The sequence below is a fragment of the Leptosomus discolor genome, chromosome 1 (genome assembly GCF_034619465.1).
Source record: "Leptosomus discolor isolate bLepDis1 chromosome 1, bLepDis1.hap2, whole genome shotgun sequence".
Classification (NCBI taxonomy): domain Eukaryota; kingdom Metazoa; phylum Chordata; class Aves; order Leptosomiformes; family Leptosomidae; genus Leptosomus; species Leptosomus discolor.
The window spans coordinates 185,068,212-185,095,288 of record NC_141391.1 but is presented as its reverse complement, the minus strand read 5'-3'; the positions used below and the strand labels follow the sequence as shown (position 1 = coordinate 185,095,288).

Below are 27,077 nucleotides of genomic sequence, written 5' to 3'. Positions count from 1 at the left end.
ATTTTGCAAGGCATGGAAGATATGTGGAAAAGGATCAATGTCTCTTTCAAGTGCAATGAGGAGACTTTGCAGAGCACATCAATATTCCTCTTGGAGCTCCAAACCAGCATACAGCACAACCCCTCCTTCCATATCTTTCAGAAGGATCAGGACTCTCCCTGTCTGCCTGTCAGCGTAATTCCTTGTGGACTAAAGGTGAAACACATTGAGGTGCACCATGGCACAACAGAGTGGAGAAGGAGGAAGGACTGGTGACCAGATTGTTTTCTTTTGCAGCAGAGAGGAAGGGGAGTTGACATGCACATACAGACAGACATACGGCCTCCTCCAACTCCTGCGCAAGCGTTAAAGCCTGTCACAGGATGCTCTCACATCATGAGTTATGGAGTCCGCTGATGTACACCAGTTACATGACCACAAGCAAGTATAGACATAACATCTAACAGCAGAACAACGCAGCAGCAGGAATGTTGCTGAAGATTAGATGAGGGACTGTTGCAGATGAAGACCAGCCCCAGCAGCAGAGTTGCCTATACGGATATACAAAGTCTGATCTGGAAACAGCAGAAAGCCATTTCCTTTCTGCTGGAAGAAAAAGAGCAAAAGGAGCTTGAAGCTTCCCTCTACCTGCCGGGGAGGAACTGCTGAGGAGCAAAATTGCAAACATGAATCAAACTGTTGCTAAGTGTTTTCTTGTGCGTTTATATTCATGCTTTCAGCTACAAGTAAAGCCTTATGAAGCTTGATTGCCACATTTTTCATTAAAGCCAGAAGGTCTTACTCTATCCCTGCAGGATACAGTTATTGACAAGTTATTTTAAGACTGTTTCATGGCCACAGGATAGAACCAAATTATTCTTAAAGTGCTGTGAAGTATTTTGACATTAAGTCTTCACTTATCTAATTGTGGGGTTGATTTCAGAATTCCTTTCTTCCTCTCTCTTCACCTTTCAATGGGAAATCTGTGCTTGCAAGTGGTGGGGGACATGTACAACAGCAGTCACCGAAAGCACTTTGCTTACCACAAACACAGAGCCTTTCTGAAAATATGTGGAGCTAGCACTTGCTTATCCCACTGAAAGTATGGCAAAAATGAACACCAGCTGCAGTGTGGGATGCATCGGCCACGACAGTAAGGGGAGATGGTGATGATGAAGGGAGGGGATATAATCCACATGAGTTAGTCTGACTATGCCAAGACAACCCTTTCTGACCTTATCGCCAATAAACTCCCATATGCATGTTTGTCACAGGGTAAATTCGGGTTTTTACACTGATAGCACTGCCCAGTGTAGTCTGAACACTCAGTTGTATGACGTGGTTGTGTGTACTCCTCTCCTTTACCTTCCTATCCAGACTGTACCTGCACTTGGACACGGGAATGCTGCACTACACTACTCAAAGCAGTTTAACAATTTCCTTGGGGTTCAGGTCAGTACTAAATGTAGCTCTTTGCATCTTCTCAGGGCACTAAGACAAAATCTGTTTGCAGTCTCACAAGTGTGGGACATACCTTCTCCATCAATGGAACACGATGCCCAGATACCGTAGCTAATTCGGAGCAGCTTAGTGCATCCCCATGCAAAGGGCAGCAACACGCAGAGGTACTAGCACAGACTTTGAAAGGACTAGTTATGTTAGTAATGTACCATACATGAACTAACTAACCCACACAGGTGACGTTGCCTTCCATACCACCTACCTGTGGTAATGTCTGTAGCCTACTATCTTGCAGGGTAAGTCAGGATGACTGAGAACATGCCCTCTGTTGAAGAATGAGTAAGGTTTGATACGGTCATTTACTGTGACATAGGGATATCCAGACAGATATGGGACTAAATTGTTTTTTTTGTAAGTACAGTTAAAATACCATAAAACTAGTATAGCACACAGAAATGAAATGATCGTATGCGATTGTTTGTAATTCACCTGGTGAAATAACCCCATTAACTCCCTGAAATTTAAATAAGCTGAACTATTTGAGGCGAGACATTTGTGTAAGAAAAATAAAACTATCTGAACTCTGAGTCTATTATTCTAAGATATCCATTGGCCGTGTATAGACCTTTCCTAAGAATTAAAAGCTTTGTATTAAACAGGTTAGAAATATCAATCAAAAAGTTTCCCATCTAATTGCCATGTCTACATCTCATAGTAAGGACAGCCAGTGGAAGGAGGTAAAATGAACACATAGGTAGGAGCCAGTAGAAGACTTGGCAGCACTTAGGAGACTTCTACATAAAGTAATTACACACACCACTGGCCTGAGATCAATTATTTATATCTGCTTTTATACATAGTAGCTCACATTTTATTGGCAATTGTTATTACCAATTCACTTCAATAGAGGGCAAAAGAGACTAGAGTTGTCATCTCAGACTGGAGGTTGCATGCAAGAGTGAGAACTAAGAAATCTGGGAGGATTACATACAGTTGGGAACATGAACAAAGTAAAAGAAAAATGCTGAAGCTGTACAGGGTTTGCGTAATTTTAATTTCCCTTAATGCTTCACTGCTCTCCCTATCTGTGAATTATACTGAAATAAACACAGAGCTTGGTGAAACAAAATGAACTCCAAACTTCACAGTCATTTTTCTCTGGTCTTGAACAGATTGTAAGCACTAATTTAACAGTACCAGGGCAAATATATGGTTTGGTGAACTGGAAGTACATTCTCCTACATTTTCTTTTGCTGACTTCTAATGCAGCGAATTTCTGAATAATTCAGTGCACTTAAGGGAATTTCTTGTGGGGAATGACCACCTTATTTGTTTTTATTTTCTCTCTGATTTTCTTTCTCCATTAGAACAAGGGCTTTGCAGGCTGTCTAGGAGAGTGTTTCAAACAGTCTCTTTTCTGTTAACTGAGTTTCAGTTTCAGTAATGCTTTAAAATTCATCTGTTTTCAGACACAAAGGTTGTTTAGCCTGGAGAACAGGAGGCTGGGAGGAGACCTTATTGCTCTCTACAGCTACCTGAAAGGAGGTTGTAGTGAGGTGGGGGTCAGTCTCTTCTCCCAAGTAGCAAGCGATAGGACAAGAGGAAATGGCCTCAAGTTGCCCCAGGGGAGGTTTAGATTGGATATTAGAGAAAATTTCTTCAGTGAAAGCGTTGTCAAGCATTGGAACAGGCTGCCCAGGGAAATGGTGGAGCCACCGTCCCTAGAGCTGTTCAGAAAACGTGTAGATGAGGCACTTGTAGACATAGTTTAGTTGGCATGGTGGTATTAGGTATTAGGTATTGGTTGGACTTGATGATCTCAGGGGTCTATTCCAAACTAATGATTCTATGATTCTATGATCTGTGATTCTATGAATGTCCCAGCAGTTATTAAAAAGCCTAATGTTTTATGAAATGTGAAATAATAGACTGTTTGGTCTCTGGGATAATCACTTCTTTCATTCCACCTAAGAATGCAGAACAGAAGGACAGCTGTGTTCTCTGTGTTCTACAATGAATCCCACAGTGATGGACCACTTTGACCTTCGTATCCTTAAATAATTCCTCACACAGTGATACTTGTCTCCTGCTTTTCTTCCCAAATTTTGTCTTCACTGATATAATTTGCTATAGCAACCTTAATACAGTATTTTTCAATAATTGATAGCTTTTCCACAAAACTCTTTCCCTCCAAGTTTTTTTTTTAAGTACGCTTCACTTACCAGTCCTCCACATTTGCCGTCTGCTTCCTTGGTGCTCATGGTCTTCATTCTGCTGTGACTATGGTTTAAGAAGTATGGATTTTATCTCCCAGCAGTTCACAAGCACTGTGAAACACAACATTTGAATTCAAAAATTATCTTGACATATGAGAAAGAGTTGATCAAATGAGGAAATACAATAAAAACAAGGAGGGGGAAATGTCCACTTAGAAGCAGAAAATCAACTACAGAAATACAAAAGAGGAAATGGCCTGACAAAGAACTCAGCTGTAGAAATTAATCTAAAACTTATTACAGAGTGCAAGAGAAATGTGAGTTGACAATGTGATACTGCTGCAAAAAAAAAAAAGTAGTTGTTGCTCTGGGATATGTTAGAAGGAGCATCACATTCAAAATGGTACAGCAATTGTATTCACAGTGGATGAGTTCTTCCCTGGAATACAGTATTTGTTGTTGGGCGCTGTACCTTAAAATAAAGGGTTAGGCAATGAAAGAAGGTGTACAGAGGTACTGACTTGTAATGGAAATATTAAGGTGGCAGAAACAAAGTAGGAGTGGATATAGCCGCATAAGCACGAGAAGAAACAGCAGAACAACGTAAAGAACGAACCATATTCATAAACAAGGACATAGACCACAATGGTAAAATCGAGGACTGTGTTAAGCCCAAAAGGCCTGCACTCCAGTAAAACCAACCGCAGTCTACCTGTCAGCAGAAGAGCCTATCCTCTAACAATAGGAAGATGGGAAAGAAGGTAACAGCATATCACAGATGCCATTCCTTTTCCTTTCAGCCCAGCTTGAATACAGACTGTGGCCTTAAGGAACTTTGAGCAGACTCGCCTAAAATTTGTGGAGGTGGAAGTAAGCAAAATTCTGATGCAAAATAATTATGCCATAGTGATTTTTGGCTTTTGAGTATTAAAGTCAGAAAATTAGTTTGTCATTGCTTAACATATGTGGTGAGGACCTGGTACTGCTATCTCTTCACAGAATCACAGAATGTTTCAGGTTGGAAGGGACCTCTGGAGATCATCTGGTCCAACCCCCCCTGCTCAAGCAGGGCCACCTACAGCAGGTTGCCCAGGACAGTGTCCAGGTGACTTTTGAATATCTACACAGATGGAGACTCCACAGCCCCCTTGTCCTCTGTGTTCACAGACCACCAGAACACTTACATCTTGGTTCTTGTAAGTACGTGGCTGTGAGGCTGTAAGTGAACGAGATCATTGAGAAAAGGGCTGTGAATGGGTAAAGCCAATGTACTTAAGAGATTTTAGAAGATAGTATCACCTTCTCTTTCCACAGATTCTCATACTGAGTTTTTTACACTATCTTCTTAGCAAAGAGAAACTCATAGACAGTGATAGGTGCTGGAAGGTTGAAAGACCTGGGTTTGTGTAGTCTGGATGAGGAAAGCTTCAGAGGCATTAAGCTTATAGTTTTCCATATGTAACATTATTATTAAGAGGGCAACAGCCAGCTGTTCTCATGGATGCTGGGAGAAGGACAAGAAGAAAACAGCTTCAATTGCTAGAAAATTATTTTAGCTACGTATCGACAGGAACGAAACTCTGGCAAGAGCTTACCTGGGGACCTCATGGACTCCTCACCAAAGACTGTGAAGCACATGACCCGCTAATATTTGTCACCAATTTCTGGATATGTTCAAACATTGCTGGGGCTGGACCAGACCAGCGATCAACAGTGCACTTCCGATGCTCAGCACCACATTTATTTCCAAAGACCCTGTGACTCAGAGATCCTGGTGCCAGCCCAGATCCATGTCAGTTAGGGACTTGGTGCCTGTGCCAAAGTTTTGTCACTGCTGGACTAAACAATCTCTTTTAGTCTCTTCCTAACCTATATTGTTATTGTTGCTATGAAACTCTTACTCATGGAAGCAATTTTTCCACTGGCTCCATGGATTTCTGCTCTTGTTTCTCCCTACCAGGAATGTTAAAACGTTTTTATTTCTTCTTCAATGAAATTGAAAACAGCCATGCTTGAACTGCTGGGGGAGGGGAAGAATTTGGTTTATCCTAACTTTTTCATTTCATCTGACTTTTGAAAAACTCTGTTTGTCGGCTAGAGGTTACACAGCTGCAATTCCGTGAGTGGATCTTTTGTTGTTATCCGACTGACAAAGAGATGGCAGCATGGTGGTGCTGTTGCATTTTACTCTTCATTTGCTATTTTTTTAAAATCTCTGTTTTTCAGGAGTGACAAAACCGAGCTTCTGAAGCTTTGGTGCTTTACCAAAAGTATACACAGAAATACTTGCATCAGGTATAAAATTAAAAAACAAATAGCTGTGCATTTTCAAAAAAGTTTTATGGGAATTTTAGACACTGTACTCCCACTGCCTTCTCAGATAACTGCAAAACTCGGCTGTGAAATAATCTATGAAATTGGACACTCAGATATTGAGGGCTAAATGAAGCCTACAAAATCTTCATGTTCTGTAATTGCTGAGAGAAATCTTACAGTGAGAGCAGGACTGAAGAAATAGATCATCTACCTGTATTTTTAGTAGGATTAAATTAAAAAAACACTTTTTGTGTATAACCTGGTTTTGAAATGCTCCTGTTTGGGTTTTGGTTTGTTCGGGTTTTTTTGCACTTTGCAGGTTTTTAATTACATGTTCATTCATGAAATGTGAAAATAGGAATCACGTAAATAAGATAACAATGATGTCCCTGGTGTGTATCCAAGAGTGCACAAATCTCACGTCAGAGTCCTAAGCTGTTCCTTGTCTGTAACAATCCCTGCTCTCTTCCCATCATTTAGGAAACGATCTCACCAGTGGGACGAGAGTTTGAGGAGGACCCACAAGGAAGGTGGGCAGCTGAATGTTACACAATACAGGTATGTAATGATGTTGCTGCAACTGTTTGCTGGACACATCAAAAACGTGCAGTGGCTGTGGCTGAGTCAGCCTGGGGTAAATGCTGCTGGTGAGAAGCAGGGTAATTCACTCTCTCCTTGTAACCGCACTAAGGGCGAAACCTGACAAGTGGTCGTGACAGTGAGTAAGGCCCATGCTGAGATGATCAGAGGCAGACTGGCTGTGTCACAGGGCAGCTCAGCAGATTTCCAACGTGGGACACATGAAAACACGTGTCTTGCTATGCATCATTGCTATCTACTGGGTATCCTCCTGGCATATTGCCCTTCTTCTCTGGTTCAGCTCTGTGAGATTTTTCTTTATCTAACAGAGTGAGAAAAACGGTCAGTGTCAGATGGTGCAGATAATGCTCATTTGCTAAAACCAGTGCTGGCATAAATAAGGTCGAGAGAGGTAGTTTCTGTTCTGGTGGATTCACTTACGTCTTTACAGACCATTTCTCTTTTCAAGCGATCAGTGTGAGGGGGTCTTTGCTAAGCAGAGTTGCTTCAAAACTTTCCAATTAAATTTCTCAACTCATTTTTGTCAGAAAGCACTTCTACTTAGACTTGCCATACTGCCAGGCCCTGCTGCGACCCTAACGCACAGCTGCTTGACAACAGATAACCATATTAGCAAGCGATAAGCTTATCTGACAAATGGCTTTTGGTCCAGATTCTTATTTGCACGCTGTAGACATCATGGGTCCTGTGGGCCATTTGGGTATCAGCAACAGACTAGAGATTGAAAATAGATTGCTTATAGGGTATTTATTACTTTATGCAGAAAAAAAAGGTTATCATGCTCTTCTTATCTTCTCCTTTCCCCAAACAGAACTCCCCAGTTTCTTCCAGCCAGTCTTATTTCCGTTTCTTCCCACTATTCAAACTCAGTCCAGTTCCTCTCTGGGCACTCTTCCAGATGATGTCTCAGTTTTAGGAACCCTCTGCTTTGCCCCTGGAACCAACACGTGTGAGTAGATCTGTATACTGTTGAGCACCCTTTTTATGAGTACTTCAGCCCCCAGAGCATTTGTGCATAGTGACAATTCTGCATTCCCTGTGTTGTAAAATTCTCCTAGTTTGTATCTGGAGATGGAGATGAGGACAACTTCTTACCTGTGAAACAGACAACTGAGTTGAATACATCAGTAGAGCTCTAGAGATGGGCTTTTTATTCAGTCCTTGAGCCTTCCCCCTCCAACTTCTGCTACCTTCTCCAAATAACTGCCAATGCTTACTGGTTTGGGGTTTTTAATGTATGTGGGCTTCACATTTTCAGAAGTATTTAGCAATGGTGAGCTCTTCAATGCTCAGGTGCACAACTGGACATATTTCAAAAAGACACAGCAGTTTCACTCCTGACCCAGCTTTCAAAAGGTAAACGGATGGATGGAACCAGAGGAATCTTTGTAAAATCTTCACCCTGGATCCTGTTAAGAAAAACTGTCCCTAATTAGTTTTAAGATGGCGTTTGATCAGCTTATGATACGATCACGTATATCAATTCTATGATACGGCCAACTCAAAAAAAAAAAAAACAAAAAAACGGCACAAAACGCACAATGATTAATATCATGTTTTTCCCACTTCCCCCTTTTTAGTCATCCCGGATGCTATTAAAGTAGGTAAGCGTGCCAGCTCGCAGAGCAACATTTGACAGGGCTCTCTGCCCGTCTCTGCCTCAGCAAGTGCCTTCGCCCCGCTCCGACAGCTCCAGCGAACTGTTCGAAGGCGATAACGACGCGAGGACTAAGGAGACCCAACGGCCGCTGCTCCCGGATCCCGCCCAGGACTCCCCTCCCCCGAGGCGCAGCGGGAGCCCCGCGGGCTGACAGCGACAGGAGGGGCCGTGTGCCGGTGCCGCGGCCCTGAGCCCACCGGCTCCGCGGCCGGCGCCGGGGCCGCCCCGCCCGCCCCCCGCCGCCGCCGCCCCGCCACCGCCGCCGCCGCCGCTCCGCCCCCGGGGCAGGGAGGGCTCGGGGCGGGCTGGCCTCCCCGGCGGCGGGAGAGCGGGCGCGGGGGGCCGCAACTTCGGGAAGATGAACGCGGAGAACCAAGACGTGCTGCTGGATCTGGAGGGGGAGGAGGAGGGAGAGGAAGATGATGATGATGGGGAGATCGGTGAGTAGGGGGCTGGCGCGGGGAGGGTCGTGTGTGTGTCCCCCCCCCAGGACAGGGCGGGGGGAAGCGCCGCGGCGGGGGCGCGGGTTCGCCCCCCGAGGCGGGTGTGGGCTGGCGGGGGCTGCAGCCTGGGGCCGGGTGTTCCTCTGGGAGCCGGTGGGGCGGGTGGGGAGGGCACCTGCGGGCGCCGGGGGCGGGGGGCTGGCAGGCAGGGTGCCTGCACCGCAGCCCCCCTCTTTCTGCTGCAACTTCTGGTGGTGTTCCCGTGGGGAAGACGTGGTGACCTCCGTGTCCGTGCGGGCGGTGTGTGCCGGCGGGGCGTCCTCCTGAAGCGGCGTCGCTGCTTTCGTACCATCGGCACGGGCGGGTTTTCAGAGAAGCACCAAAAACTTTACCTGTTCCTTTCCCTCTGCCGGGAGGGAAACGCGTGAGGTGGCCCGATAGCAGCACTTGGCGGTGAGTGCGGTGCTGGGGAGCTTTTGGTGTCGCAGTGCTCCCCCCCTCCAGCAGAGGCAGAGCCGCTGCCGGGGTGCCAGGGTTCGTTGGGACGCGCCCAGAATGCCACCGCGTACCCCGGGGCCGGGCCGAGCGGCGGGCACCGGCTCAAGGGACAGCGGGGGCCCTCCCCGTGCGGCCGGCTGCGTGATCTGACAGCCAAGGAAAGGAGGGGGGAAACCATCACACACACATACACCCCCCCCCCCCAAAAAAAAAAAAAAAAAAAAAGGGAGGGAGAAAATTGGCACAGCAAGACTGTAATTTTGATGGGGGGGGGGGGAAAAGGATATTGTGTCTGCCAGAAATGCAGGTAGTAAAATGATCAGAGATTTTTAAATTCAAAGACAGCATATGTTAGTCTTGTCCCAACAGCAGCAGCCCAGGACAATGACATTTGTATTTACTGTGGGAATGAATTCTATTAAAAAAACAGCCCCAAAGGGGTTGGTTCTCAGCTGGTTCAGACTGACGGTGTCTATTAATTTCACTAAAGAGACACAGAGTTACTTCATCGCAGAAGCTGTTTTCAGCTACAGTACCCAAGATATTCCAAAGTCTTCTATTTCTGCTTGACTTATTAAAATGGATCTAACAAACAGGGAATGCACACAAATGTCAATTAGACAAACAAGTAGAAGATAGATTTGCATATATAAATTTTATCAAATAAAAAGTGTTCCTGCTTATTGTTCAAAAGGCTGTGAATGTTTTTACTCAGAAGTACAGTATTTTGGTAACTTTTTAATATTGGGACTGAATTTCTGCATTTGTAAAAATTTCTCATGACATTAACTCTCTCTGATATTCCTGTCGCCCCTAAATACAAATTCTTAATAATGGCCAGTACAGTTTGCCTCATTTATTCAGTTAGATCACTCCAAAAGTGTGTAAAGTTTGAGCCTCACCCAATGTCTGTGGAAATCAGGCAATGCCTTTCTTCCAACATTACTAGCCTTTGTTTCAGATGCTGTGGGAGTGTCCCTTGCTTTGTAGTAATAGTCCAAAGACAAGTTCAATTTTCCATATGAAGTGAGGCAGAGGAATTGTTTGACTCCACTCCCTGAATTAAAGGGTGGATCAGCACTGCAATGTATTAATCAACACATGCCTTTTTCTTTCCATTCTTCACCCCAGAGAACAAGTAAATTGTTTCCTACTCACAACTCTATCAAATTTGGGGTTAGTTCAGCTCCCAGAGCCAGCAAATAACGAGCTGCATGTTCTGCTTGCACGATACAACAGTTTGGAAAAAAACACATGCTATGTGGCAAAATTGACTAAAAATTGAGCAGAAAAGATTTCATGAGTTGTTATGCAAAGCCTGTTATGCCATACCCAGCTCTGTCACATGATTAAGGGGGTGGAGTATCTCCTTTTACGATGAAAGGCTGAGGGAGCTGGGTCTCTTTAGCTTGGAGAAGAGGAGACTGAGGGGTGACCTCATTAATGTTTATATATACGTAAAGGACGAGTGTCAGGAGGATGGAGCCGGGCTTTTCTTGGTGATGTCCAATGACAGGACAAGTGGCAACGGGTGCAAGCTGGAGCACAGGAGGTTCCACGTTAACACAAGGAAAAACTTTTTCACTGTGAGGGTGGCAGAGCACTGGAACCGGCTGCCCAGAGAGGTTGTGGAGTCTCCTTCTCTGGAGACATTCAAAACCCACCTGGACGCGTTCCTGTGTGACCTACTCTAGGTGGTCCTGCTCTGGCAGGGGGGTTGGACTAGATGATCTTTCGAGGTCCCTTCCAACCCCTAATGTTCTGTGATTCTGTGATTCTGTTGTTTGCTATTCTGCCTTGCCAAATGCATGTGTAACAGTCTCAAGGGTTTTACACTAGGTATAATTGCAGGAGAGCTATTTTAGTAGTCTGAGAAACTTGTAAATCATCCATTTACCTCCAGTTTTATTGTACCACTTGCATCTGCATTTTTCCCTAGAAAGCCATCCCTGCTTTAGCAAGTAAGCAGGACTTCTGGACCCTTTCCAGTTCTATTGAAGGTCAAGCCCAAGTGTTTATAGCTTGTCAGGAAAGCATTATTACGGCATATCAAAGTTTGTAGTCATGGCACATGAAGTGAGTGCTCTGGCTCATACTGGCATGAAGTTGGTTTTGGTTATCCATGCTGATGAGCAGCAAACCACTCACTAAGTCAGAAGGAGACTTAGGCAGGAGTCCAGAGAAAGAGCTGGACTCATGAGTCCCAATCCACAGGAAGGTTACCACAACCGCGCTGCCAGCCATACACAGCTTTGAAATGGACTGGTTTGGTCCAACTTGTGCTTAAGGAAGAACATCTTGTCCTAAGGTTAGGCTTTTTTAACAAGTAGAAACCTTTTTTTCCAGTGCTTAAACAAACAACAACAAGGCAACTTTTTCTTTTGGAGTCAGACTGTTTTCAAGAGGATTGTTACATTAGTGGCATCGATTTGTTTCTCAGATATCTTGTTACCAGGCAGAAATGGTGGGAAGGACATTGACCTGTGGTTGCCCCAGCATTTAAAATTCTCCAAACCCATTATTTTCTGCCTAGAAACTGTCAGACGGTTCCATAAACTGTAAATTTTTCTTTCCCTGGTGCCAAACCTCATGCCATATCTAAATTAGTTTGCTTGTGTTTTGGGATTTACAGAATATCTGAGCGTGCTTTCAAGAAAAATTAACTTCTGCAGGCAATATCCAGAGACATTCACTCTGACTAACTGTTCTGCATGAAATACTTTTCTCTTTACTGGGGTGCATTAGCATCTTGCTCTCTCTTTGCTGTCTTGGTTTTGCTCAAACACATCTCCTTGTTGTTCCTTGAGCCTTGAGTGTACAACATCTTCCCATCTTTGGACACTGCTGCAGTAATCACCAAGCCATGCTTTATAGGTGACCAAGAAATGAATGTCCATATGTTAACATTTTTCTTGTCACACAGTGTAGATACTGTGCTGATGAGGATTCCAGCTTTTCTTTCTGAAAAGGATTTCATGCTGTTGTTCGGCACACATTTTACAATAAAAATGTACAACAGTACTAGCTTATTCAAGCAACATTATTAGTTTAGTTGCAGCCTAAAATAACCAGTTTTGTGCACCCCAAAGGAGTCCTGTCCTAAGTGGTGATGTTGTAATCCAAATGGTGAAGAGTGGGCATAGCTATTCTTCATCTCGTTGCTTTTGCTCACTGTTCTGTTCTCTGCCTGTTTCCTTGTGGAACATACAGAATTTTAGCGTATTGCCTGCCTAGAGCTTCTATTTTTTCCTATTCAATAGCTTCATTAACTTGGCCTGCTTCTCATATGACCCTACAAATATTACTGATATCATATATACTCCAATATGCTTGTACAGTTTACCAACACTGTTCTACAAATTTTTGTGTTTACCTTCAAAATGCTGTGAAACGGTCAATTGTCTATAGAAGTCTCCTAAAGGTAATGGAAAGTCTGAAACGTTAGATACCTTTAATGAAAAATGTGGCTTTGTCCTGCAATTTGTTAACTGTAATCCCCACACTGTGGGAAATTTAAAAGTGGTCTACATGGCAGTAGGTGCAGGGATTAGATCTGATAATTGTATAACATGCAAAGCTTTATAAGCAGATTCTTTAAAAAACCGTAATTCGGTTTCTGGAAGGACAGTATCTTGCTTTTCAGTCTACCTACAGTAAGTCTGCCCCAGTCCACTCTGTCACACCTGGTTTTCTTCCCTTTTTCTTTGCTGTCTTGTAATCAACCTAAAAATTACTGGGGGACATTTCAGTCACCCACCGTCCTGAAAAAGACTGTGAATGAGCTGAGAATCAAGAATTTCTGCTCCTTGATTCTGTGCTGTTTGTGACACCGTTCTTGTACGTGTGCATCTAGGAGATGAGGAACAGGAGCAAGCGGGAATGTAGGCACATGGTCTCATTTATCTGATTTGCTATTGAGGCAGTGAGAGTCATTTCATGGTAAACTGGGAGTTGTTCAGGAAACACTGGCCTGTAATACTGCAATGACCAAAATTTAAAGTACCTTTCATGCCTTCATGCCCTGCCTCTCATGCCTGTTACCCTGATGGTTTACCTACATTTCTTCCTCTCTTCTTACTTCAGTCATTTTATTTTCTGGCTTTCCACCCACTTCCCTTTGACAGAATCCGAGCCGCGCAGGAGTAATAACCTTGTCACTGAGTATAGTTGCATTTGAACAGTATACTGCTAGTACCACTCACTTTTTAACTCTAATTTAATGATTTTTCTACAAAACTACTAAAAAACAAATAGTGAGGGTATAAATATTTAACTACAATATAATTACTGTTTTGCAGCTTTTGTAATTCATAAACTCTGGAGGAGATCAGAGTATTTAAAGAATCAGGCAGGAATTTAGGAAACCAATAAACTTTACAAATTTACCAGATTTTCCTCTCAGTTTTTCTGCCATAACAGAATTCCCAGTTGTCCATTAAAAACTTCCTGTACTTTGAAAATATTATTTGTTCCTCTATTTTGGATTTAGCTGTACTGAACATGTAAGTGCTGTTCACAGATAAGTCTGCAATCTGTAGGAGGACTTGTTATCTGCCATTGTATCAACTTGTGCCATTTGCACAACTTTAATAGTAACAGTTTTGTTTCTTTTCCTGGTTATTAAGTCATTAATTTTATGTCAGATATTTATCACCAGTGATTCCTTGAAGTTTTTCCTCTATTTACACAACCCACAAGTTCTTTTAAAAAGAATACCCTATAGACATTTATGCTCAACATCTTAGATTTTTTTAAATTACTTTTCAAGCATTATTATTTGTAAAAAAGAAAAATTATTAAAACCAATACGTAGGAAACAGCCAGGCAAAATTTTGTTACATGGCACAGAACTCCAGCAGTTTCACAGTGTTATGGTTATCGAAAGTAATGCAATCAAAAACTCATTAAAAATGACCCAGTATCAGCTGATTTGCAATTTATGCAATATATGAAATTGCAGGTAGAGAGCTTGATTTTTAGGAGGCCAGAGGCATTGAAGGGGTGTTGTATGCACACCATCACAGATGTCATGTTTCCACACAAATGGACCTTTCAAAAGTAATTAGAGAAGGATTATGAGTAAGATCTGTTACTGTATGCATGGGAAGTTCAGTAAAGTTGTTACTATTTCAGTCACCTCATCCTAGTATTTCTTGGTACCTGCCATTTCCTAGGAAATGATGGGTTGCATGCTGTGGAATTAAGGTCTAGTTTGCCACTAGACATGTGGCAAACCCCAAGGGGGAACTGATAATAAAACAGATGTGGTAAAACATTTAAAAAAAAGGAAAAAAAACCCACACAAGTGTGCTTTTGTATTAGAGCAATTACCTGTCATAAATTAAATAGTCGTGTAATGCCTTCCAGCTTATCCCTTCTAAAGAACGATGGATTCTTTCTTTTTTTTTTTTTTCAGCTTGAGGTAATACATTCTTGTATTATCCCCCAAAAAAGTCAAATAAAGAAGCATTAGCCTGAGTTTGGGATTAACTGGGGTAGGTCACGAAAAAGGGTTACTTATATTTGTTCTTTATAAATAATGCAGAAATAATAAAACTAAATATCCTGGGCTTGTCATGAGAAGATCTTTTAAAAAGGTGCTGCAGGCCTTAAGCATGTGGAGCTGCTGCAGTTGTGTGTTTAACAAGATAAAGCATTTCACAGGGTGTGGATGTCAAGGAGGAGGACACTGAAAAATGGTGCCATGGGTTGGATTGTGTATTGTTCTTATATTCAGGAAACAAAGGTGGGGACAGAAATATTATGCAAGTGCTGAGCTCTGTAGCCTAATGAATAGAAAAAATCAGCTTGCTTTTGCTGGACTGTCACTGTTGCTACAGTGCATGTCTCTGGCATGGTCCTTTCTAACAGTCTGAAGTACTGCTCTATAGCATATGTATGTTATTAAACTGATATTTGAATGGTATTTTTAATATAACATTTAAAAAGAGATTCACCAACACGTGGGCCTAATATCCCTTGTAACTTTTTAGGGGCTTTTGATTCAAATCCGGACTCACCGTGAATATGGATGGAACAGTTTTCCCTCTGAAAAGCATATGTGTTCATCTGCTGCACTGGCCGCAATGAGAGCCCACTAGGATGTTGTTAACGTTTTGTGTTAGGGTTCAGGTCTGATGGATCTGGAAGTTGAAATGAAAGCCATAGGCTGTAATGTCACAAACATGCCATGCCAGCACAAACTGGCTTGGCTACCAAAAGAAGTATCCTCTCCACAACCACCTCACAGCGGCAGCTTAAGTCTGCGTGGCATTTTGGCCTTATTTCTCATTGGGGTGTATCAGTGGCAGCGTGGTAGGAATGCAAAGCTGTAAAGGACACTGTACCCTTTATCTTCCTATTGCCAGTGTCTGTGGGAAATGAAAACTCAGAGTCATGAGAATGGTCAACAATAGATTTTGTTTGGTAGTCAGTCTAAGAATGCAAACATCTGAGCACAGAATCCTTTGTCTTCTCCACCCCTCACACTTTACTCAGGCATCCCACACCTCTGAAGGCTTTGTGATGGGAGGAGTGTCTTGATTGCTTCCTGAGGAATTATACAAGCATCTGAAATATTTTTTCTTTATTCAATGGAATTATCTCTAACTGTTGTTCTCACCTCTCCCAAACCCAAGGATTTGATAACAACAGTGGACACGTAGGCACGATTCCCTGCATGGACTTCGGAAGTGAGATCCCAAAGCATGACTAGAGCTAATATTAAAAAAAAAAAAAAATTTGAAAAAGGCCTCAACCTCAAGATGGCCTGATTTGATCTTTGAGCAGTCCCCACTCCTCTGCAGGATTACTCCCCAACCTCATTACATACTCATGAGATACCTTCCACAAGGAAGTCAATAGATGTGCTCAGGCCCCATGTTTGTATATATATGGTTTCATACTCTGCCTATGAGAAGATAACTCATCTAACGCAGTTGTTGGTTTATCAGGGGTGGATTGCTGAGTGGCAAAGCGTAGGGAAAGAAGAAAACTTACTCTTTCACTAACATCAGGCTGCCCTGCACATATTTTTCCATTGCATGATACCATCAAATGGGACTGTAATTCCTTTTTCCCGTTCCTATCCTACAAGCCTTTCAGTTCCAAACTTTATCAATATAGATGGTCCATCTCCTATGCAGCAATTGACCTGTTGAACGGCATAATATTACTGAATGCAGAATAGGCAGAGCCTAGAGAGTTTTGCTAATGGAAATGGCCGTATTAATAAAATGTATGTGTTATGTTTGTAAAAGGGTAAGATTCAGACCAGCATAGACCCTGTTAGCTGGAAGAACCAGGAAGATCAAATGATTTTGGAAAGAGATCACATTTAAACACCTTGAATGAATACCAGGTTCAGATTGGAAAATTAACAAAAATATGTTAAAACACAAACTGACTGAACTTTAAGCAGTGTAGTTACAAGTCTGCTGGAGCATAAACATTCTTTAATTGATTTTATGCCTCATGTGGTAGAAATTGCAGCTTAGTTTCAAAATATTGTATAAAGCCTGATAAAGATTAAACCCTTCAATTTAGTGTTTACATTAAATAATTTCCAACTAAACCACTAATCAATATTCTTTAGACATAACCAAAAATCAAACTTTTGTAAGAACTGCCACCAATAGCAGATTTTGCTTTGCTTTTATACTTTCCCTTCCTTGCAGCTTTTTTGTTGATGGTTTTCCCCTGACCCCATTAATCTGGTTAGTCAGGTTCTCCAGCATTTTTTGGGTGTGATTTATCTTGGGATATTAAATATTTGCATAGGTGACTGCGTACAGTGCAGTCACCAGAGTAAGCTGCTGTGCCAGTGTTCTGTAGGGAACAGCCACCACTTCTGGTCTGTTCAAGGGCTGTTTGACAGCAGCTGCTGCATCAGGCTGAGTGTCTGATAACTTTAGTGTCCGTGGTGTGTTTCTGTCCTGTGGGCTTCTAGCTCAGGTGGATCTCTTGCTAAAGCATCTGACTTTCACAGTGCCTACAGGAAGATCTTGGTTCTTGCTCTGCTGCTGCTGCAGCAGAGACCCATGAGCTGTCCCTCAACCATTACTACTTTAGGAAATTCCACTCAGATGAGGCATCTTAGCTGATTAGGGAAGAGAATTTGGAATGAAGAGTGGGATCAAGAATCACTTGTGTTGAGATTCACTGAGTCTCCTATGCTGTGGTGGTGTTAATGTATCTTGGACAGGAAAAGGGGATGAGATTAGTGACTTTTCAGTGGGCGAAATATTGTAGGTTCTTTCCTTCATTTGTGGGAGGAATATTTAACTAGAAAATGTCATCTGGATTGCAGAACAGGGTGGAAAGTATGAGAGCCAATTATAAAATGTTTTCAGTGTAGCAACTCTGCTAAAGATGCTGGGAACGGATACTAGTAATCCAAGGACTGTGATCTGGCACAGTGGAGGAGTTGAAGAAGAGCCACATCCTGCCTGTGGAGAAGCTGGGGTCTGTTCTGTCAGTGGAGGGAGCCTGAGGTAACCACCAAAGACTAGAACTTAGATAAGTGGAGAGACTCCTGCAGCACAAACAAGGGTCTTGACTGAAGGGTCTGGTAAAATAAGAAGTGTTGAAGAGATGGAAGTAAAGGCCTAGGTGCAGACTAAGAAGGAAAGTAAAAGGGAAAGAGGAAGAACTCTTGACAGGATTCATAAGGGTAAAGCCAACCAGTGCAGCGATTCGCCTGTTTATCTGGTCAAGAACTTATAAGCAGTGGCATAAAGATTTTTCCAAGTCAGTTCATCAGGAAAATAAGTTACAGCAAGGGATTAAGGTGATATAACTGTGGGTGCAGTAAATCAAAATAATTAATTTGTGGTGTTTTCATGCATATTTTTAATATATAGTAAAAGTCACAATGTGTTCATTGGTAATTTGTCCAGCAGGGAAAAAAGACTATCTTTATACCGTTAATTATTTGCAGAAAATTTCCACTGCTCAAGGTTTGACACCGCAGTTAGAGACAATGACATTTAACGAAACAAGACTGAGAGGATGATCCAAAGGGCTCTAGCATTGCCAGAGAGTTGGAATTTTTTTTGTGCAATATTAGTAAAATTATTAGTGTTCTCTTTCTGTGTGTTTTTTTCCTTAAGTAGTCTAATGGAGTTTTTATAGGCATTAATGAACAAGAATGAGGTCAAACAATGCACACTTTACCCTTGTGAGCAGTCCCATTGACTAGAGTGGGAGTAGCATTATTTTTGTAAATGTTATTCATAGTAGAGAATGCAGAACTAGTCCCTAATGGAGGAAATATCTTTATTAAATCTTTCATCATCTCTGTATATACCGATTTATTCTAGGAAAAATAATTAGATTCATTCAATTATTCTGATGTCTGTAAAAAGACAAGAAGGAATTTGCACAAAAGCACACTTTCATCTATAAACTGATGGCTGTGCTGAAGTCAAACAGCCCAGCAAAAACTCCTGCAATATTTGGTGAGACTTACACATGTAATGTAATGTATTGTGGATTTAAAAAAAAAAAAAAAAAAAAAAAAAAGAAGATGCAAAAATCAATATGACTTAAAGAATAAATGAGTCAATGCTGGATTATTTTTTTTTAACTTGTTCCTTGCTGATAATAAAATGAGGAGAGAAAAAGCTTCAAGGGCAATGCAGTCTGGCCAAATGGAGTTCCAGATGTTTTTCTAAGTTTAAGGGTATTTGCAAGAGGAGCAAAGCTCTGTTTTAGACATCTTATGCACAGAAGAAGGTGGGTTTAGGTAGAAGTTGGTTATTAACCTGCAGTTCTCAGAAGAAAAATCTGGAGTCCTTCAATTGCTAAAACTACAAAGTATCTCCTAATTAGGAAGCAAAAGTATATAGTTTATTTCTGAACTCTGGGTCCAACACTGGAGATGCTTGAGACATGAGCCTTTGCACCTCTGCACACAAAGTAGCTCAAAAATGTCTGTAGGTTTTGACTTTAAACTCAGTATTTTCATAGTTAAAGTAATTAAAAATATTTTTGTGGGACCCTCCTGTAAACAAACTGTGTAACAGCTGAGTGTAGGAAACACTTTTAAAGCAAACATGCTGAGAAACTCATTACAGAAATTCAAATATATCTCCTTTGAGACATGTAAATTTAATAGCAATGGGTATAATTTTATAAACATATTTCAAACTTAAGATTTCTAATTAGATAGCTCATTGATCCATAGGCATTGAAGTCTAACCAAACAGCGATCTGCAATTACAATTTTTGGTTAATCATTTCAGTTCCCAATGAAAAGGCTCCACAGCTGCCTGGAGGCTTGGCATTGATGAGGAACACCACGGGATCAGCTTGGCTGCTAAAAAAGCTGTGTTTGTAGCTTGGGGCAACTGCTGCGCATGGGCTGCCCTCCTGTAAAACACACTGGTTCCCCATGTAATTGGGCAGTAATTTTGACGATATGCTTGGGGATGATCTTGGCAAGTCTGTGTCATGGCAAAAGCAAAAGTGGCTTGTCTTTATGTTTCCTGCCTAAGGACAATTGATTTGGGTTAGTTGATCTGAGATAAATGAAAACCAACAAAACTCACATTATGAAGAAAAAACCCTTCAGATTCAAGAAGGCACTCAAGGACTGGCAGAAGTCCAAGTGCAGTTGTGCAATGACGTGTTTCAGCTCTGGAGAGGGTATAAAAACAGCTTGTCATGCTCTTGACTAGAGGGTCCAGTCCCCACCAGAGCATGAGGTCACAGTCCTGCAGCAAATCAGCCTTCAAAGACGTGCATGTTATTCGGCCAGGTTCTGGGCATGAATGTGATCCAGGCAGGGAAGGTAGAGCGCTTGCACAAAAATGATAAACAGCTGGCGCTGCTTCTTGTTTTTATCCCTTGTACCTCTTAAAATATCAGCAATATTTTGGTTTAACAGAGCTGATTTAAGTCAGATCTTACTAACAACTTCCCTGATATTTCTCAGGGAAATAAAACACATAAAAGCAATGACATTTTATGATGTTTGGACCCAAGTAATGTAGTGCTTCTGATAGCTGTTATACTGCCATAATTTCACGTACTCCTCTCAGCCTATGGTAGGAATCCTGATTTTTACAGGGTTACCTGCAGCTTGCTCCTATAGACCTCACGCAACAGCATAAACTTCTGAGGTAGCAGGATGCTGCTCATTTCTACACACCAGTCCATGTAGGGACATATTACAAGCCCAACATGACACAAACATGAGAACAATCCTTTTGAGTTAAGCGGAACCATCAGTATCCATAAGGTTATTTAAGTGGGTAAATGTTGCAGTCTCAGCCCCCAGAGACTGTATATTGCTGTTTAGAATGGTTTTTTTCAGTGTTGGGTTTTTTCAGTGGTTTATTTTCCAAAGCTATTCATGATGGAAGCGTAAATATCTGTCTAAACAGTACGGCATTTATCTGTTGTGGTCAGTGTATCCTTGTCTTTGTTTCCTCTGAATGGAGGAGAGTTTAATTAAATGTTTTGGGTGTAGGTGTTCCTCCTGCACTCTAAGATAAGACCAAATGTGTCTGTCAGAGGAGTTTCTGTATCTCTCGCTCCATACAGTTCACTGAACAAACGAACACACTGACCATTTTCCTCAACAGGGTGTTCCTTAGGAACACCTTGCACGCAAAAATAAACTCCAGCAAAATCCTGTTTGCTTTCAGGATCAGCCTTTCAGTTCTTTTTCATATCCTTCACTATTTTCTTTGCCATTTTATTGTGTCACCTTTAGGGTCAGTGATTCTCTTGGCCTTCAGAGTGCTGAGTTTAACTCCATACGAGCAAGTCTGGCTCATGCAGAAGAGAAATATCACTCCGAAGTGACGTAAGGTGCTCTTAGGGCACAGTCAAAGTGCCAAATTACAGCAAACAGGGACAGAGGCATCATAAAATGATTTCATGTTTTGTTATTGCTAAACTAAACCAAAGACTGTGGCTACAGGAAAGGTGACCACTGAAATCCTAGCTATGCAAGTTCATCACAAACACATCCCATCAATGTTATCAGCAGCAGGGGACTGATGCAGCAAGTACTTACAAGCTTTAAGGTTTTGTCTATGCAGAATGCAGGTCAAAAATATGACAATAAGTAAGATCAAAAAGCTTTTCTTTTACATGATCAGTCACCTTTCCAACTGTGGTAATGTAGGGAACCGAAGTGTACAGAAGTGAGAAAGTGTATATTTGGTATTAAAAAAAATTCTTGCAGTCTAGTGAGCAAAGTATACTTCAGGGAGGTTGAAATGTTGAACTATACGTGTTTCTTGGGATCAGCACTGCCTTTTTTATCTTTGTATCTGAAAGTGTATGAGCAGAGTTTTCCGCTCTTTTTTTAACTGAACATTTTTGCTCCGTTTCATAATACAAGGGAAATGAAAGTGACAGTACTCTTCTAAATGTGGGTTTTTCCGTATCTGTGGACCCTTGGCTAACATGCCCCCTTGATATGGGACAGGAAGAAGTCAGGCAAGGCAAATCTCAGCTAAAGGTTTTGATCTCCAATGCATATTCCTGCTTTTTAGAATGTACATTGCTATTGAAAACAGTGGAGATGTTATGTGTTCTTCATTCTAGGCACAAAAATATGGCTTGGAGTTTAGCTATCCCACCTCAGATATTCCTCAAGTGTGTCATATTTTTTGTGTTTTATTAAAGGCTAGGTCATGCCTTTTGCAGAGAGCCCAGAGGTGAGACCACCAGAGATGCTCTGCCTGGGACTGCCCCTCTCAGTCCTCTCGGTGTGCATTATGGCTGGCACAACTAACACAGTCACCTCCTTGCTGTTGCTTTTCGGTGCTTGCTACTTCTGAAGCCCTCTTCTCCTCCTCCTTCTCTGTTCCACCTCTGCCATGTGAAGGGAGATCAGCCTGTAATATTTTCACTGTTCTAGCAGAAGATGCTGGGATTGATCTGGGTGTTGCAACATCTCCATCAACCTGTTACTCTAAGGACTTTCAAGAAAATTGATAACCAGTTAGAAGAGCTGAATGCTAAATCCCTCCAAAATGGAGTTTGCATTTAAACTTAGAGCTCTAAATATAATGTCACTGTGAGTTTTGGTTTATAAATACAGTTAGGCCTAAAAAAAAAAACCAACCAAACAAAAAACACACCAAAAAAAAAAAAAAAAACCCACCAAAAAACCCAGTATAGAGAAAGTGGATATTGGTTTGTCTTTGGATTCTTCTGGTTTTGTATGTTTGCCTGTTGCTTGAAGCATTTGCTTCACAGCTTGTATAGTTTTTCAGCAAGTTATAAATTAGTGTGTCCATATGTCAAGTTACTGATTTATGAAGTCCATACTTAGGAAGAAGTGTAAAGAGAAAATTTTCTTGATGGATTTACTGGATCCTAATTTGTTGAATGTTTTAAGAGGTCTCCTTGATATTATTCTATCAGTCTGCAATTCAGTAAAATCTTTGTAACTGAGAGGTTTGTTCGCCTTCAGCCAGAAGTTGGAGCTGGCACAAGGGATAGAATGTGAAATCCTCTGGCTTGCATTACAGGGATCAGACTGGATGACCTCATTGGTACCTTCTTGCCTTACAGTCTATGAGCTGGATTCACACATTTCAAAAGGTCATTTTTGTTCCCCTCAGCGCAAAAAATGGAATCTGCAGTAAAGCCAGCATGGTCTCCTCTTAAAAAATAAAACAAAACTCAGCATAGCCAATGTCAAGGGATTATGACTAACCTTCTAACAGCTCATCACACTTGCTTTTTCCCTACTGTTATGATGAGATTTGTAAGCCATCTTACCTAAGCTTAAATGAAAAAAAAACCCACCTCTGTAGAGGCTGCTTTTTTTTTTCATCTGAAAGCTGATTTTTTACATCCTCTCACTTCCACAGTTTTGAAGAAATGGATTAGAACCTCAGTGGAAATGAGTCTATGAAGAGGGGTATGGATGGGTCTCAGCACTGGTTGTACTCTCCTGAAGATCTATACTGTTGTATGAAATGAGCAAGCCCTGTAGTTGTTCCTGTTTTACTGCCATCTGGTATGTTCATAACATTGTAAGACAGTTTAGCAGGACTCTATAGATACCAAAGTAAAATGTCTTTCCATGCTTTCCAAAACAAAGCTTGCATCTCCTCTTTTGTGTGTGGTTTTTTGTTGGGGTTTTTTTTTAAGATTTCATGGAATTGCACTGTAGTATAGGTGAGATAGGAGGAAAACAGGAGAATTTCTGTTTGACTTTTTCCTCCTTATTATTCTTGCTGCTTGGTTTTGTTATAGCTGAATGGTATCTATGATTCAAAGCCAGTCATTTTTCATCAGCGTCATTAGTGTATAGTCCTGACTTCTTTTTGCTTCCTCCTGAGATGAGCTATCAAAATACCTGTTTTCCATATTTTTGTGCTACCTGCCAATGAAAAGGAGACTTTTACTTTAAAATTCACCTGCATTCTTTCCTCACAAGTTTAGACTGAATTTACTCACTCTGGGTTGGCTAATCTTCTAGGAAGGTGCAATGAATGTTGGAGAAATCTAGAAATGGCACTTTACGCCACACTATCATGTGCTTCCTTTGGTGGGCGTAAAGCTGCCTCCACTGTTCCCTCTCTGAAAGACCTGTTCATAATTGCGGTGGGTGACTATACTGAAATCTGAAGTATGACATTACCCAGGGAATGATCCTTATAAGCTTATAAGCGCAAATCCTAAGGTGACATAATATCTAGATACCCAATATATTATTAACATCGTTGCACATCAAGCACCGGAAAAGCTCTCGCTATCCCATGGGCAGCACCGTTGATACTTTTCCTCAGGTATCTGTGGCATCTGCCTCACAGTGTGTAGTAATATGTAATATATCTGAGAAGATTTTTAATGTGCCATCTCAAGCAGTGGAGGTGAATAAAAACTTGCTGCTCCTCACTCTTCCCAGTGCCAAGATGTGTAAGAAGCAGGTTCGAAAGCTGTGGAGAGAAATGTATTAATTAAAAAGCCACAATAAGATCTAAAGCAAAAACATACAGCTTCTGACTGATCATATACTGTGGGAGCTTCGCTGCCTCCATGCCCTCATCTTGCACTTCAGAACATTGATTGTGGTTTTGGCCCAGAGCACCACTGGTCACTTTTGGGAAGAGCAGGCTGGGCTAGGTGGACCACTGAGATGATCCGTAAGCACATTTTGTGTTCTTATGTGCCCTTGTTCTTCGTTAACTGCACACGCACTCTGTTTCTTAAAAATCACTGACCTTCCGCAAAACCAGTGAAGGGCCTTACAGTCAATAGGCAAGGCAAGCTATAGGCCAAAGACTCCATTTTAACATGAAGTTGAGGACTGGGAGCAGGCAGTCTGTCCAAGGACAAGAGCCATGATGCAGCGCTAGGCCCTGCAGCTGAATGACCACAGTCAAGCGGTGTGTTTTCTTCTTATATCGGGTAGAAAGGACAAGCCACCAGTCAGGCTGACAGGCCAGATGACAGATCACCCATCCCAACAAGAGGCTGACTGCAGCCAAAAGTGTGGTCTGACGGTGATATTACCTTGGAAATCTAGTAGCATTACCAACCCTGCCTAAGCTCAAGGCTTGGTCTGCTAAATGTGCAATACCTGATCTGTGCATTCACATCACCTAAAGCTGGGGGCTCTTTACCAGTGACTGAAATGACCAGGACCCTAGCATGGCATTCTCTCTCCAAAGGAATCCACTATATTTTTCCATCCTTAGAAGGACCATAACAACTGTTGAGATCTTACCTCCTTCTACTTCCAGGTTCTCAAAGTCCAGGGAAAAATGTTTGTGATCACTCTGGAGTTTGTTTTTGTTGTCTTCATATTTTCCAGATGTATTTGTGTATAAGTTTCTTGAGTTGGTATTTTCACATGCATCTGTTTTTTTCCTTTAGTTGTATAGTGGACTTTTCAATGCCAGGCAGAGGGAGCATATTCTTATTTTCCATCATTCTGCCCACATTACTCTTATTAGAAAGCTGCATGCACACATGCATCCTTCTTGTTAATGCCTCTTTTCCCAGAAAGTAATTTAGAAACCTCTGTGTCTTCAAAGCCACAGCTGTTTGGCATGAAGCTGTCAGATCTTGCCCAGCTGTAGTTGCTGGGCATCATGAATTGAATTGTCAGCAGAAAGCAAAACTTTTTATTCGTAGCGATTGTAATAAGTTAAAACACACTGGGTTTTTTTTCATCATGGTACTAAATTTACACTAATTACATTATTCTGAACTGACTTTTAAAACTTAATAAATTTGATATGTGAGTGGCTAAGGAAAAGTGTCCATGGTTATTATGATTACTTTTCTTACAGTGCATTTTAAAATTGCTCATCAGGAGTGCAGAGTGCGCCTACGCATGGACCACTAATCAAATTGTCTGATTAGGTGAAAATCTAGACTCTCAGCAAAGTTTCCTCATGCCAAATTGCAGTAATAATTGTTCTATCACTTCTGCTCAAGGGAATCTCTCAAATGCTTCAGATATGATTGCATTTCTAAACTGACTGTATAATTAAATAATACAGTATAGCCAGCAGTAATCTTCTCCATATTTAAATGTAAATATTACCAGTTACCAACAGGAGCCATAGCACCCCTAATTGGCTACAGCTAATTATATATTATGTCTAAAAATGTTAACATTGAGGTTGCGAAGTCAAACACTTAGAAGTTGGGCAATGTCAGCATTAATGTTGCCCAGGCAACTCCAATTTTCCTGCCATTTGTTTGCATGCATGTTACAGTTTTTAATTACACAATCACTGTTCTTTTTTTCCTCTTAAGTCCACTGCCTCATTCAGTAAACCGGTAGTAATTGCAGATTTCTTTTATTTTCCTCATTAAGAGCATGGCTCCAAGCCTTGTTTAACTCAAATTATCCAAGCCTTGCACAGCATACATTTTTGTTCCTTTCCTCCTCTGTGTTTCTATGGTGCTTTTACCACATCTGAGTGCTATATCCAACAGGGATGTGAGTGTCAGGTTGCCTAACTCCCTTTTTAGGGAGAGCTGGAGTTTCAGGAATCCAGACCCCAGTGACAGGAATGCAGGCTGCTGAAGTGGTAAGATGTGGGGAATGTAAAACACTTCTGAATGGGTTGTGCAAGACATACACTGAATAGAGACCCACATCCCATTGGCAGAAACACATCTACTACAGGACCACAAGGAAATAATTCATTTTCAACCACTTTTATACAATCAGGTCTTAATACCATTCTGGGTTTATGGTTGATAAACTTTCTGTGTTTCATACAAGTTGTCCAGACAATGTTCACCAATCACAAAAGCTTTGGGACTGGTTGGGTTTTTTTTCAGAAATAAGAGCATTTCCTAATCTTGCTATTCCAACTTCTCCAGCTAACTTTGTAACAAATGCCCAGTTCTGCTGTAAAAGTGCTGAGCTTCCTGGCTGCAACACCCTGGGCAGTTAGTTAGAAAACTCTGCCGTGAAAAGCTAGGCAAAACTTTGTTCAAGTAGCTTGCTCAGCATCACATGTATTAGATCCCGAAGCTGGGGCATAGGTCACTTCTCCAAGGCCACACACAAATTCTTTGACAATCAGATAATCCTTCTTCCTTTCAATCTTCCTGCAGTTTCTATATCCTATCCATCTTTTGCAAAAGCAATTAAAAAGCCTAGACAGAGAAATTCTCTTTCTTGGCAAACCTGGAGTCATCCTCGTTGCAGCCCCATCATGTACACAAAAGCAGGTGGGCTCCTGAAGAAAAAAAAGTATAACAATTTGGACTTTATAATGAAAAATTACTTCCTTTGCTTTAAAATCCACCAGCATCTCCTGTGCTAGATCAAGTGGCAGCACTTTGTACCTTTTACCTTTTACGTAGTAAGAACCACTTCTGAAATGGGAAGACCACGATTCAATTGCTTCCTGTGTCTTCTTTAAAATGACAGTCTTGAACCAGCACTATTTCAGTGTTTGT

At 41.6% G+C, this 27,077-nt stretch overlaps 1 protein-coding gene across 1 annotated transcript in view; it reads left to right on the top strand.

Moving 5' to 3' along the window:
* The first annotated feature begins 8,590 nt into the window (after positions 1 to 8,590).
* The window catches only part of ANO6 (anoctamin 6), a 76,552-nt gene continuing 58,065 nt past the window's right edge, over positions 8,591 to 27,077 (top strand). The window contains exon 1 of the mRNA XM_086462051.1: positions 8,591 to 8,672. Coding sequence (XP_086318177.1) covers positions 8,591 to 8,672 — 82 coding nt within the window. The remainder of the gene's footprint in view (positions 8,673 to 27,077) is intronic.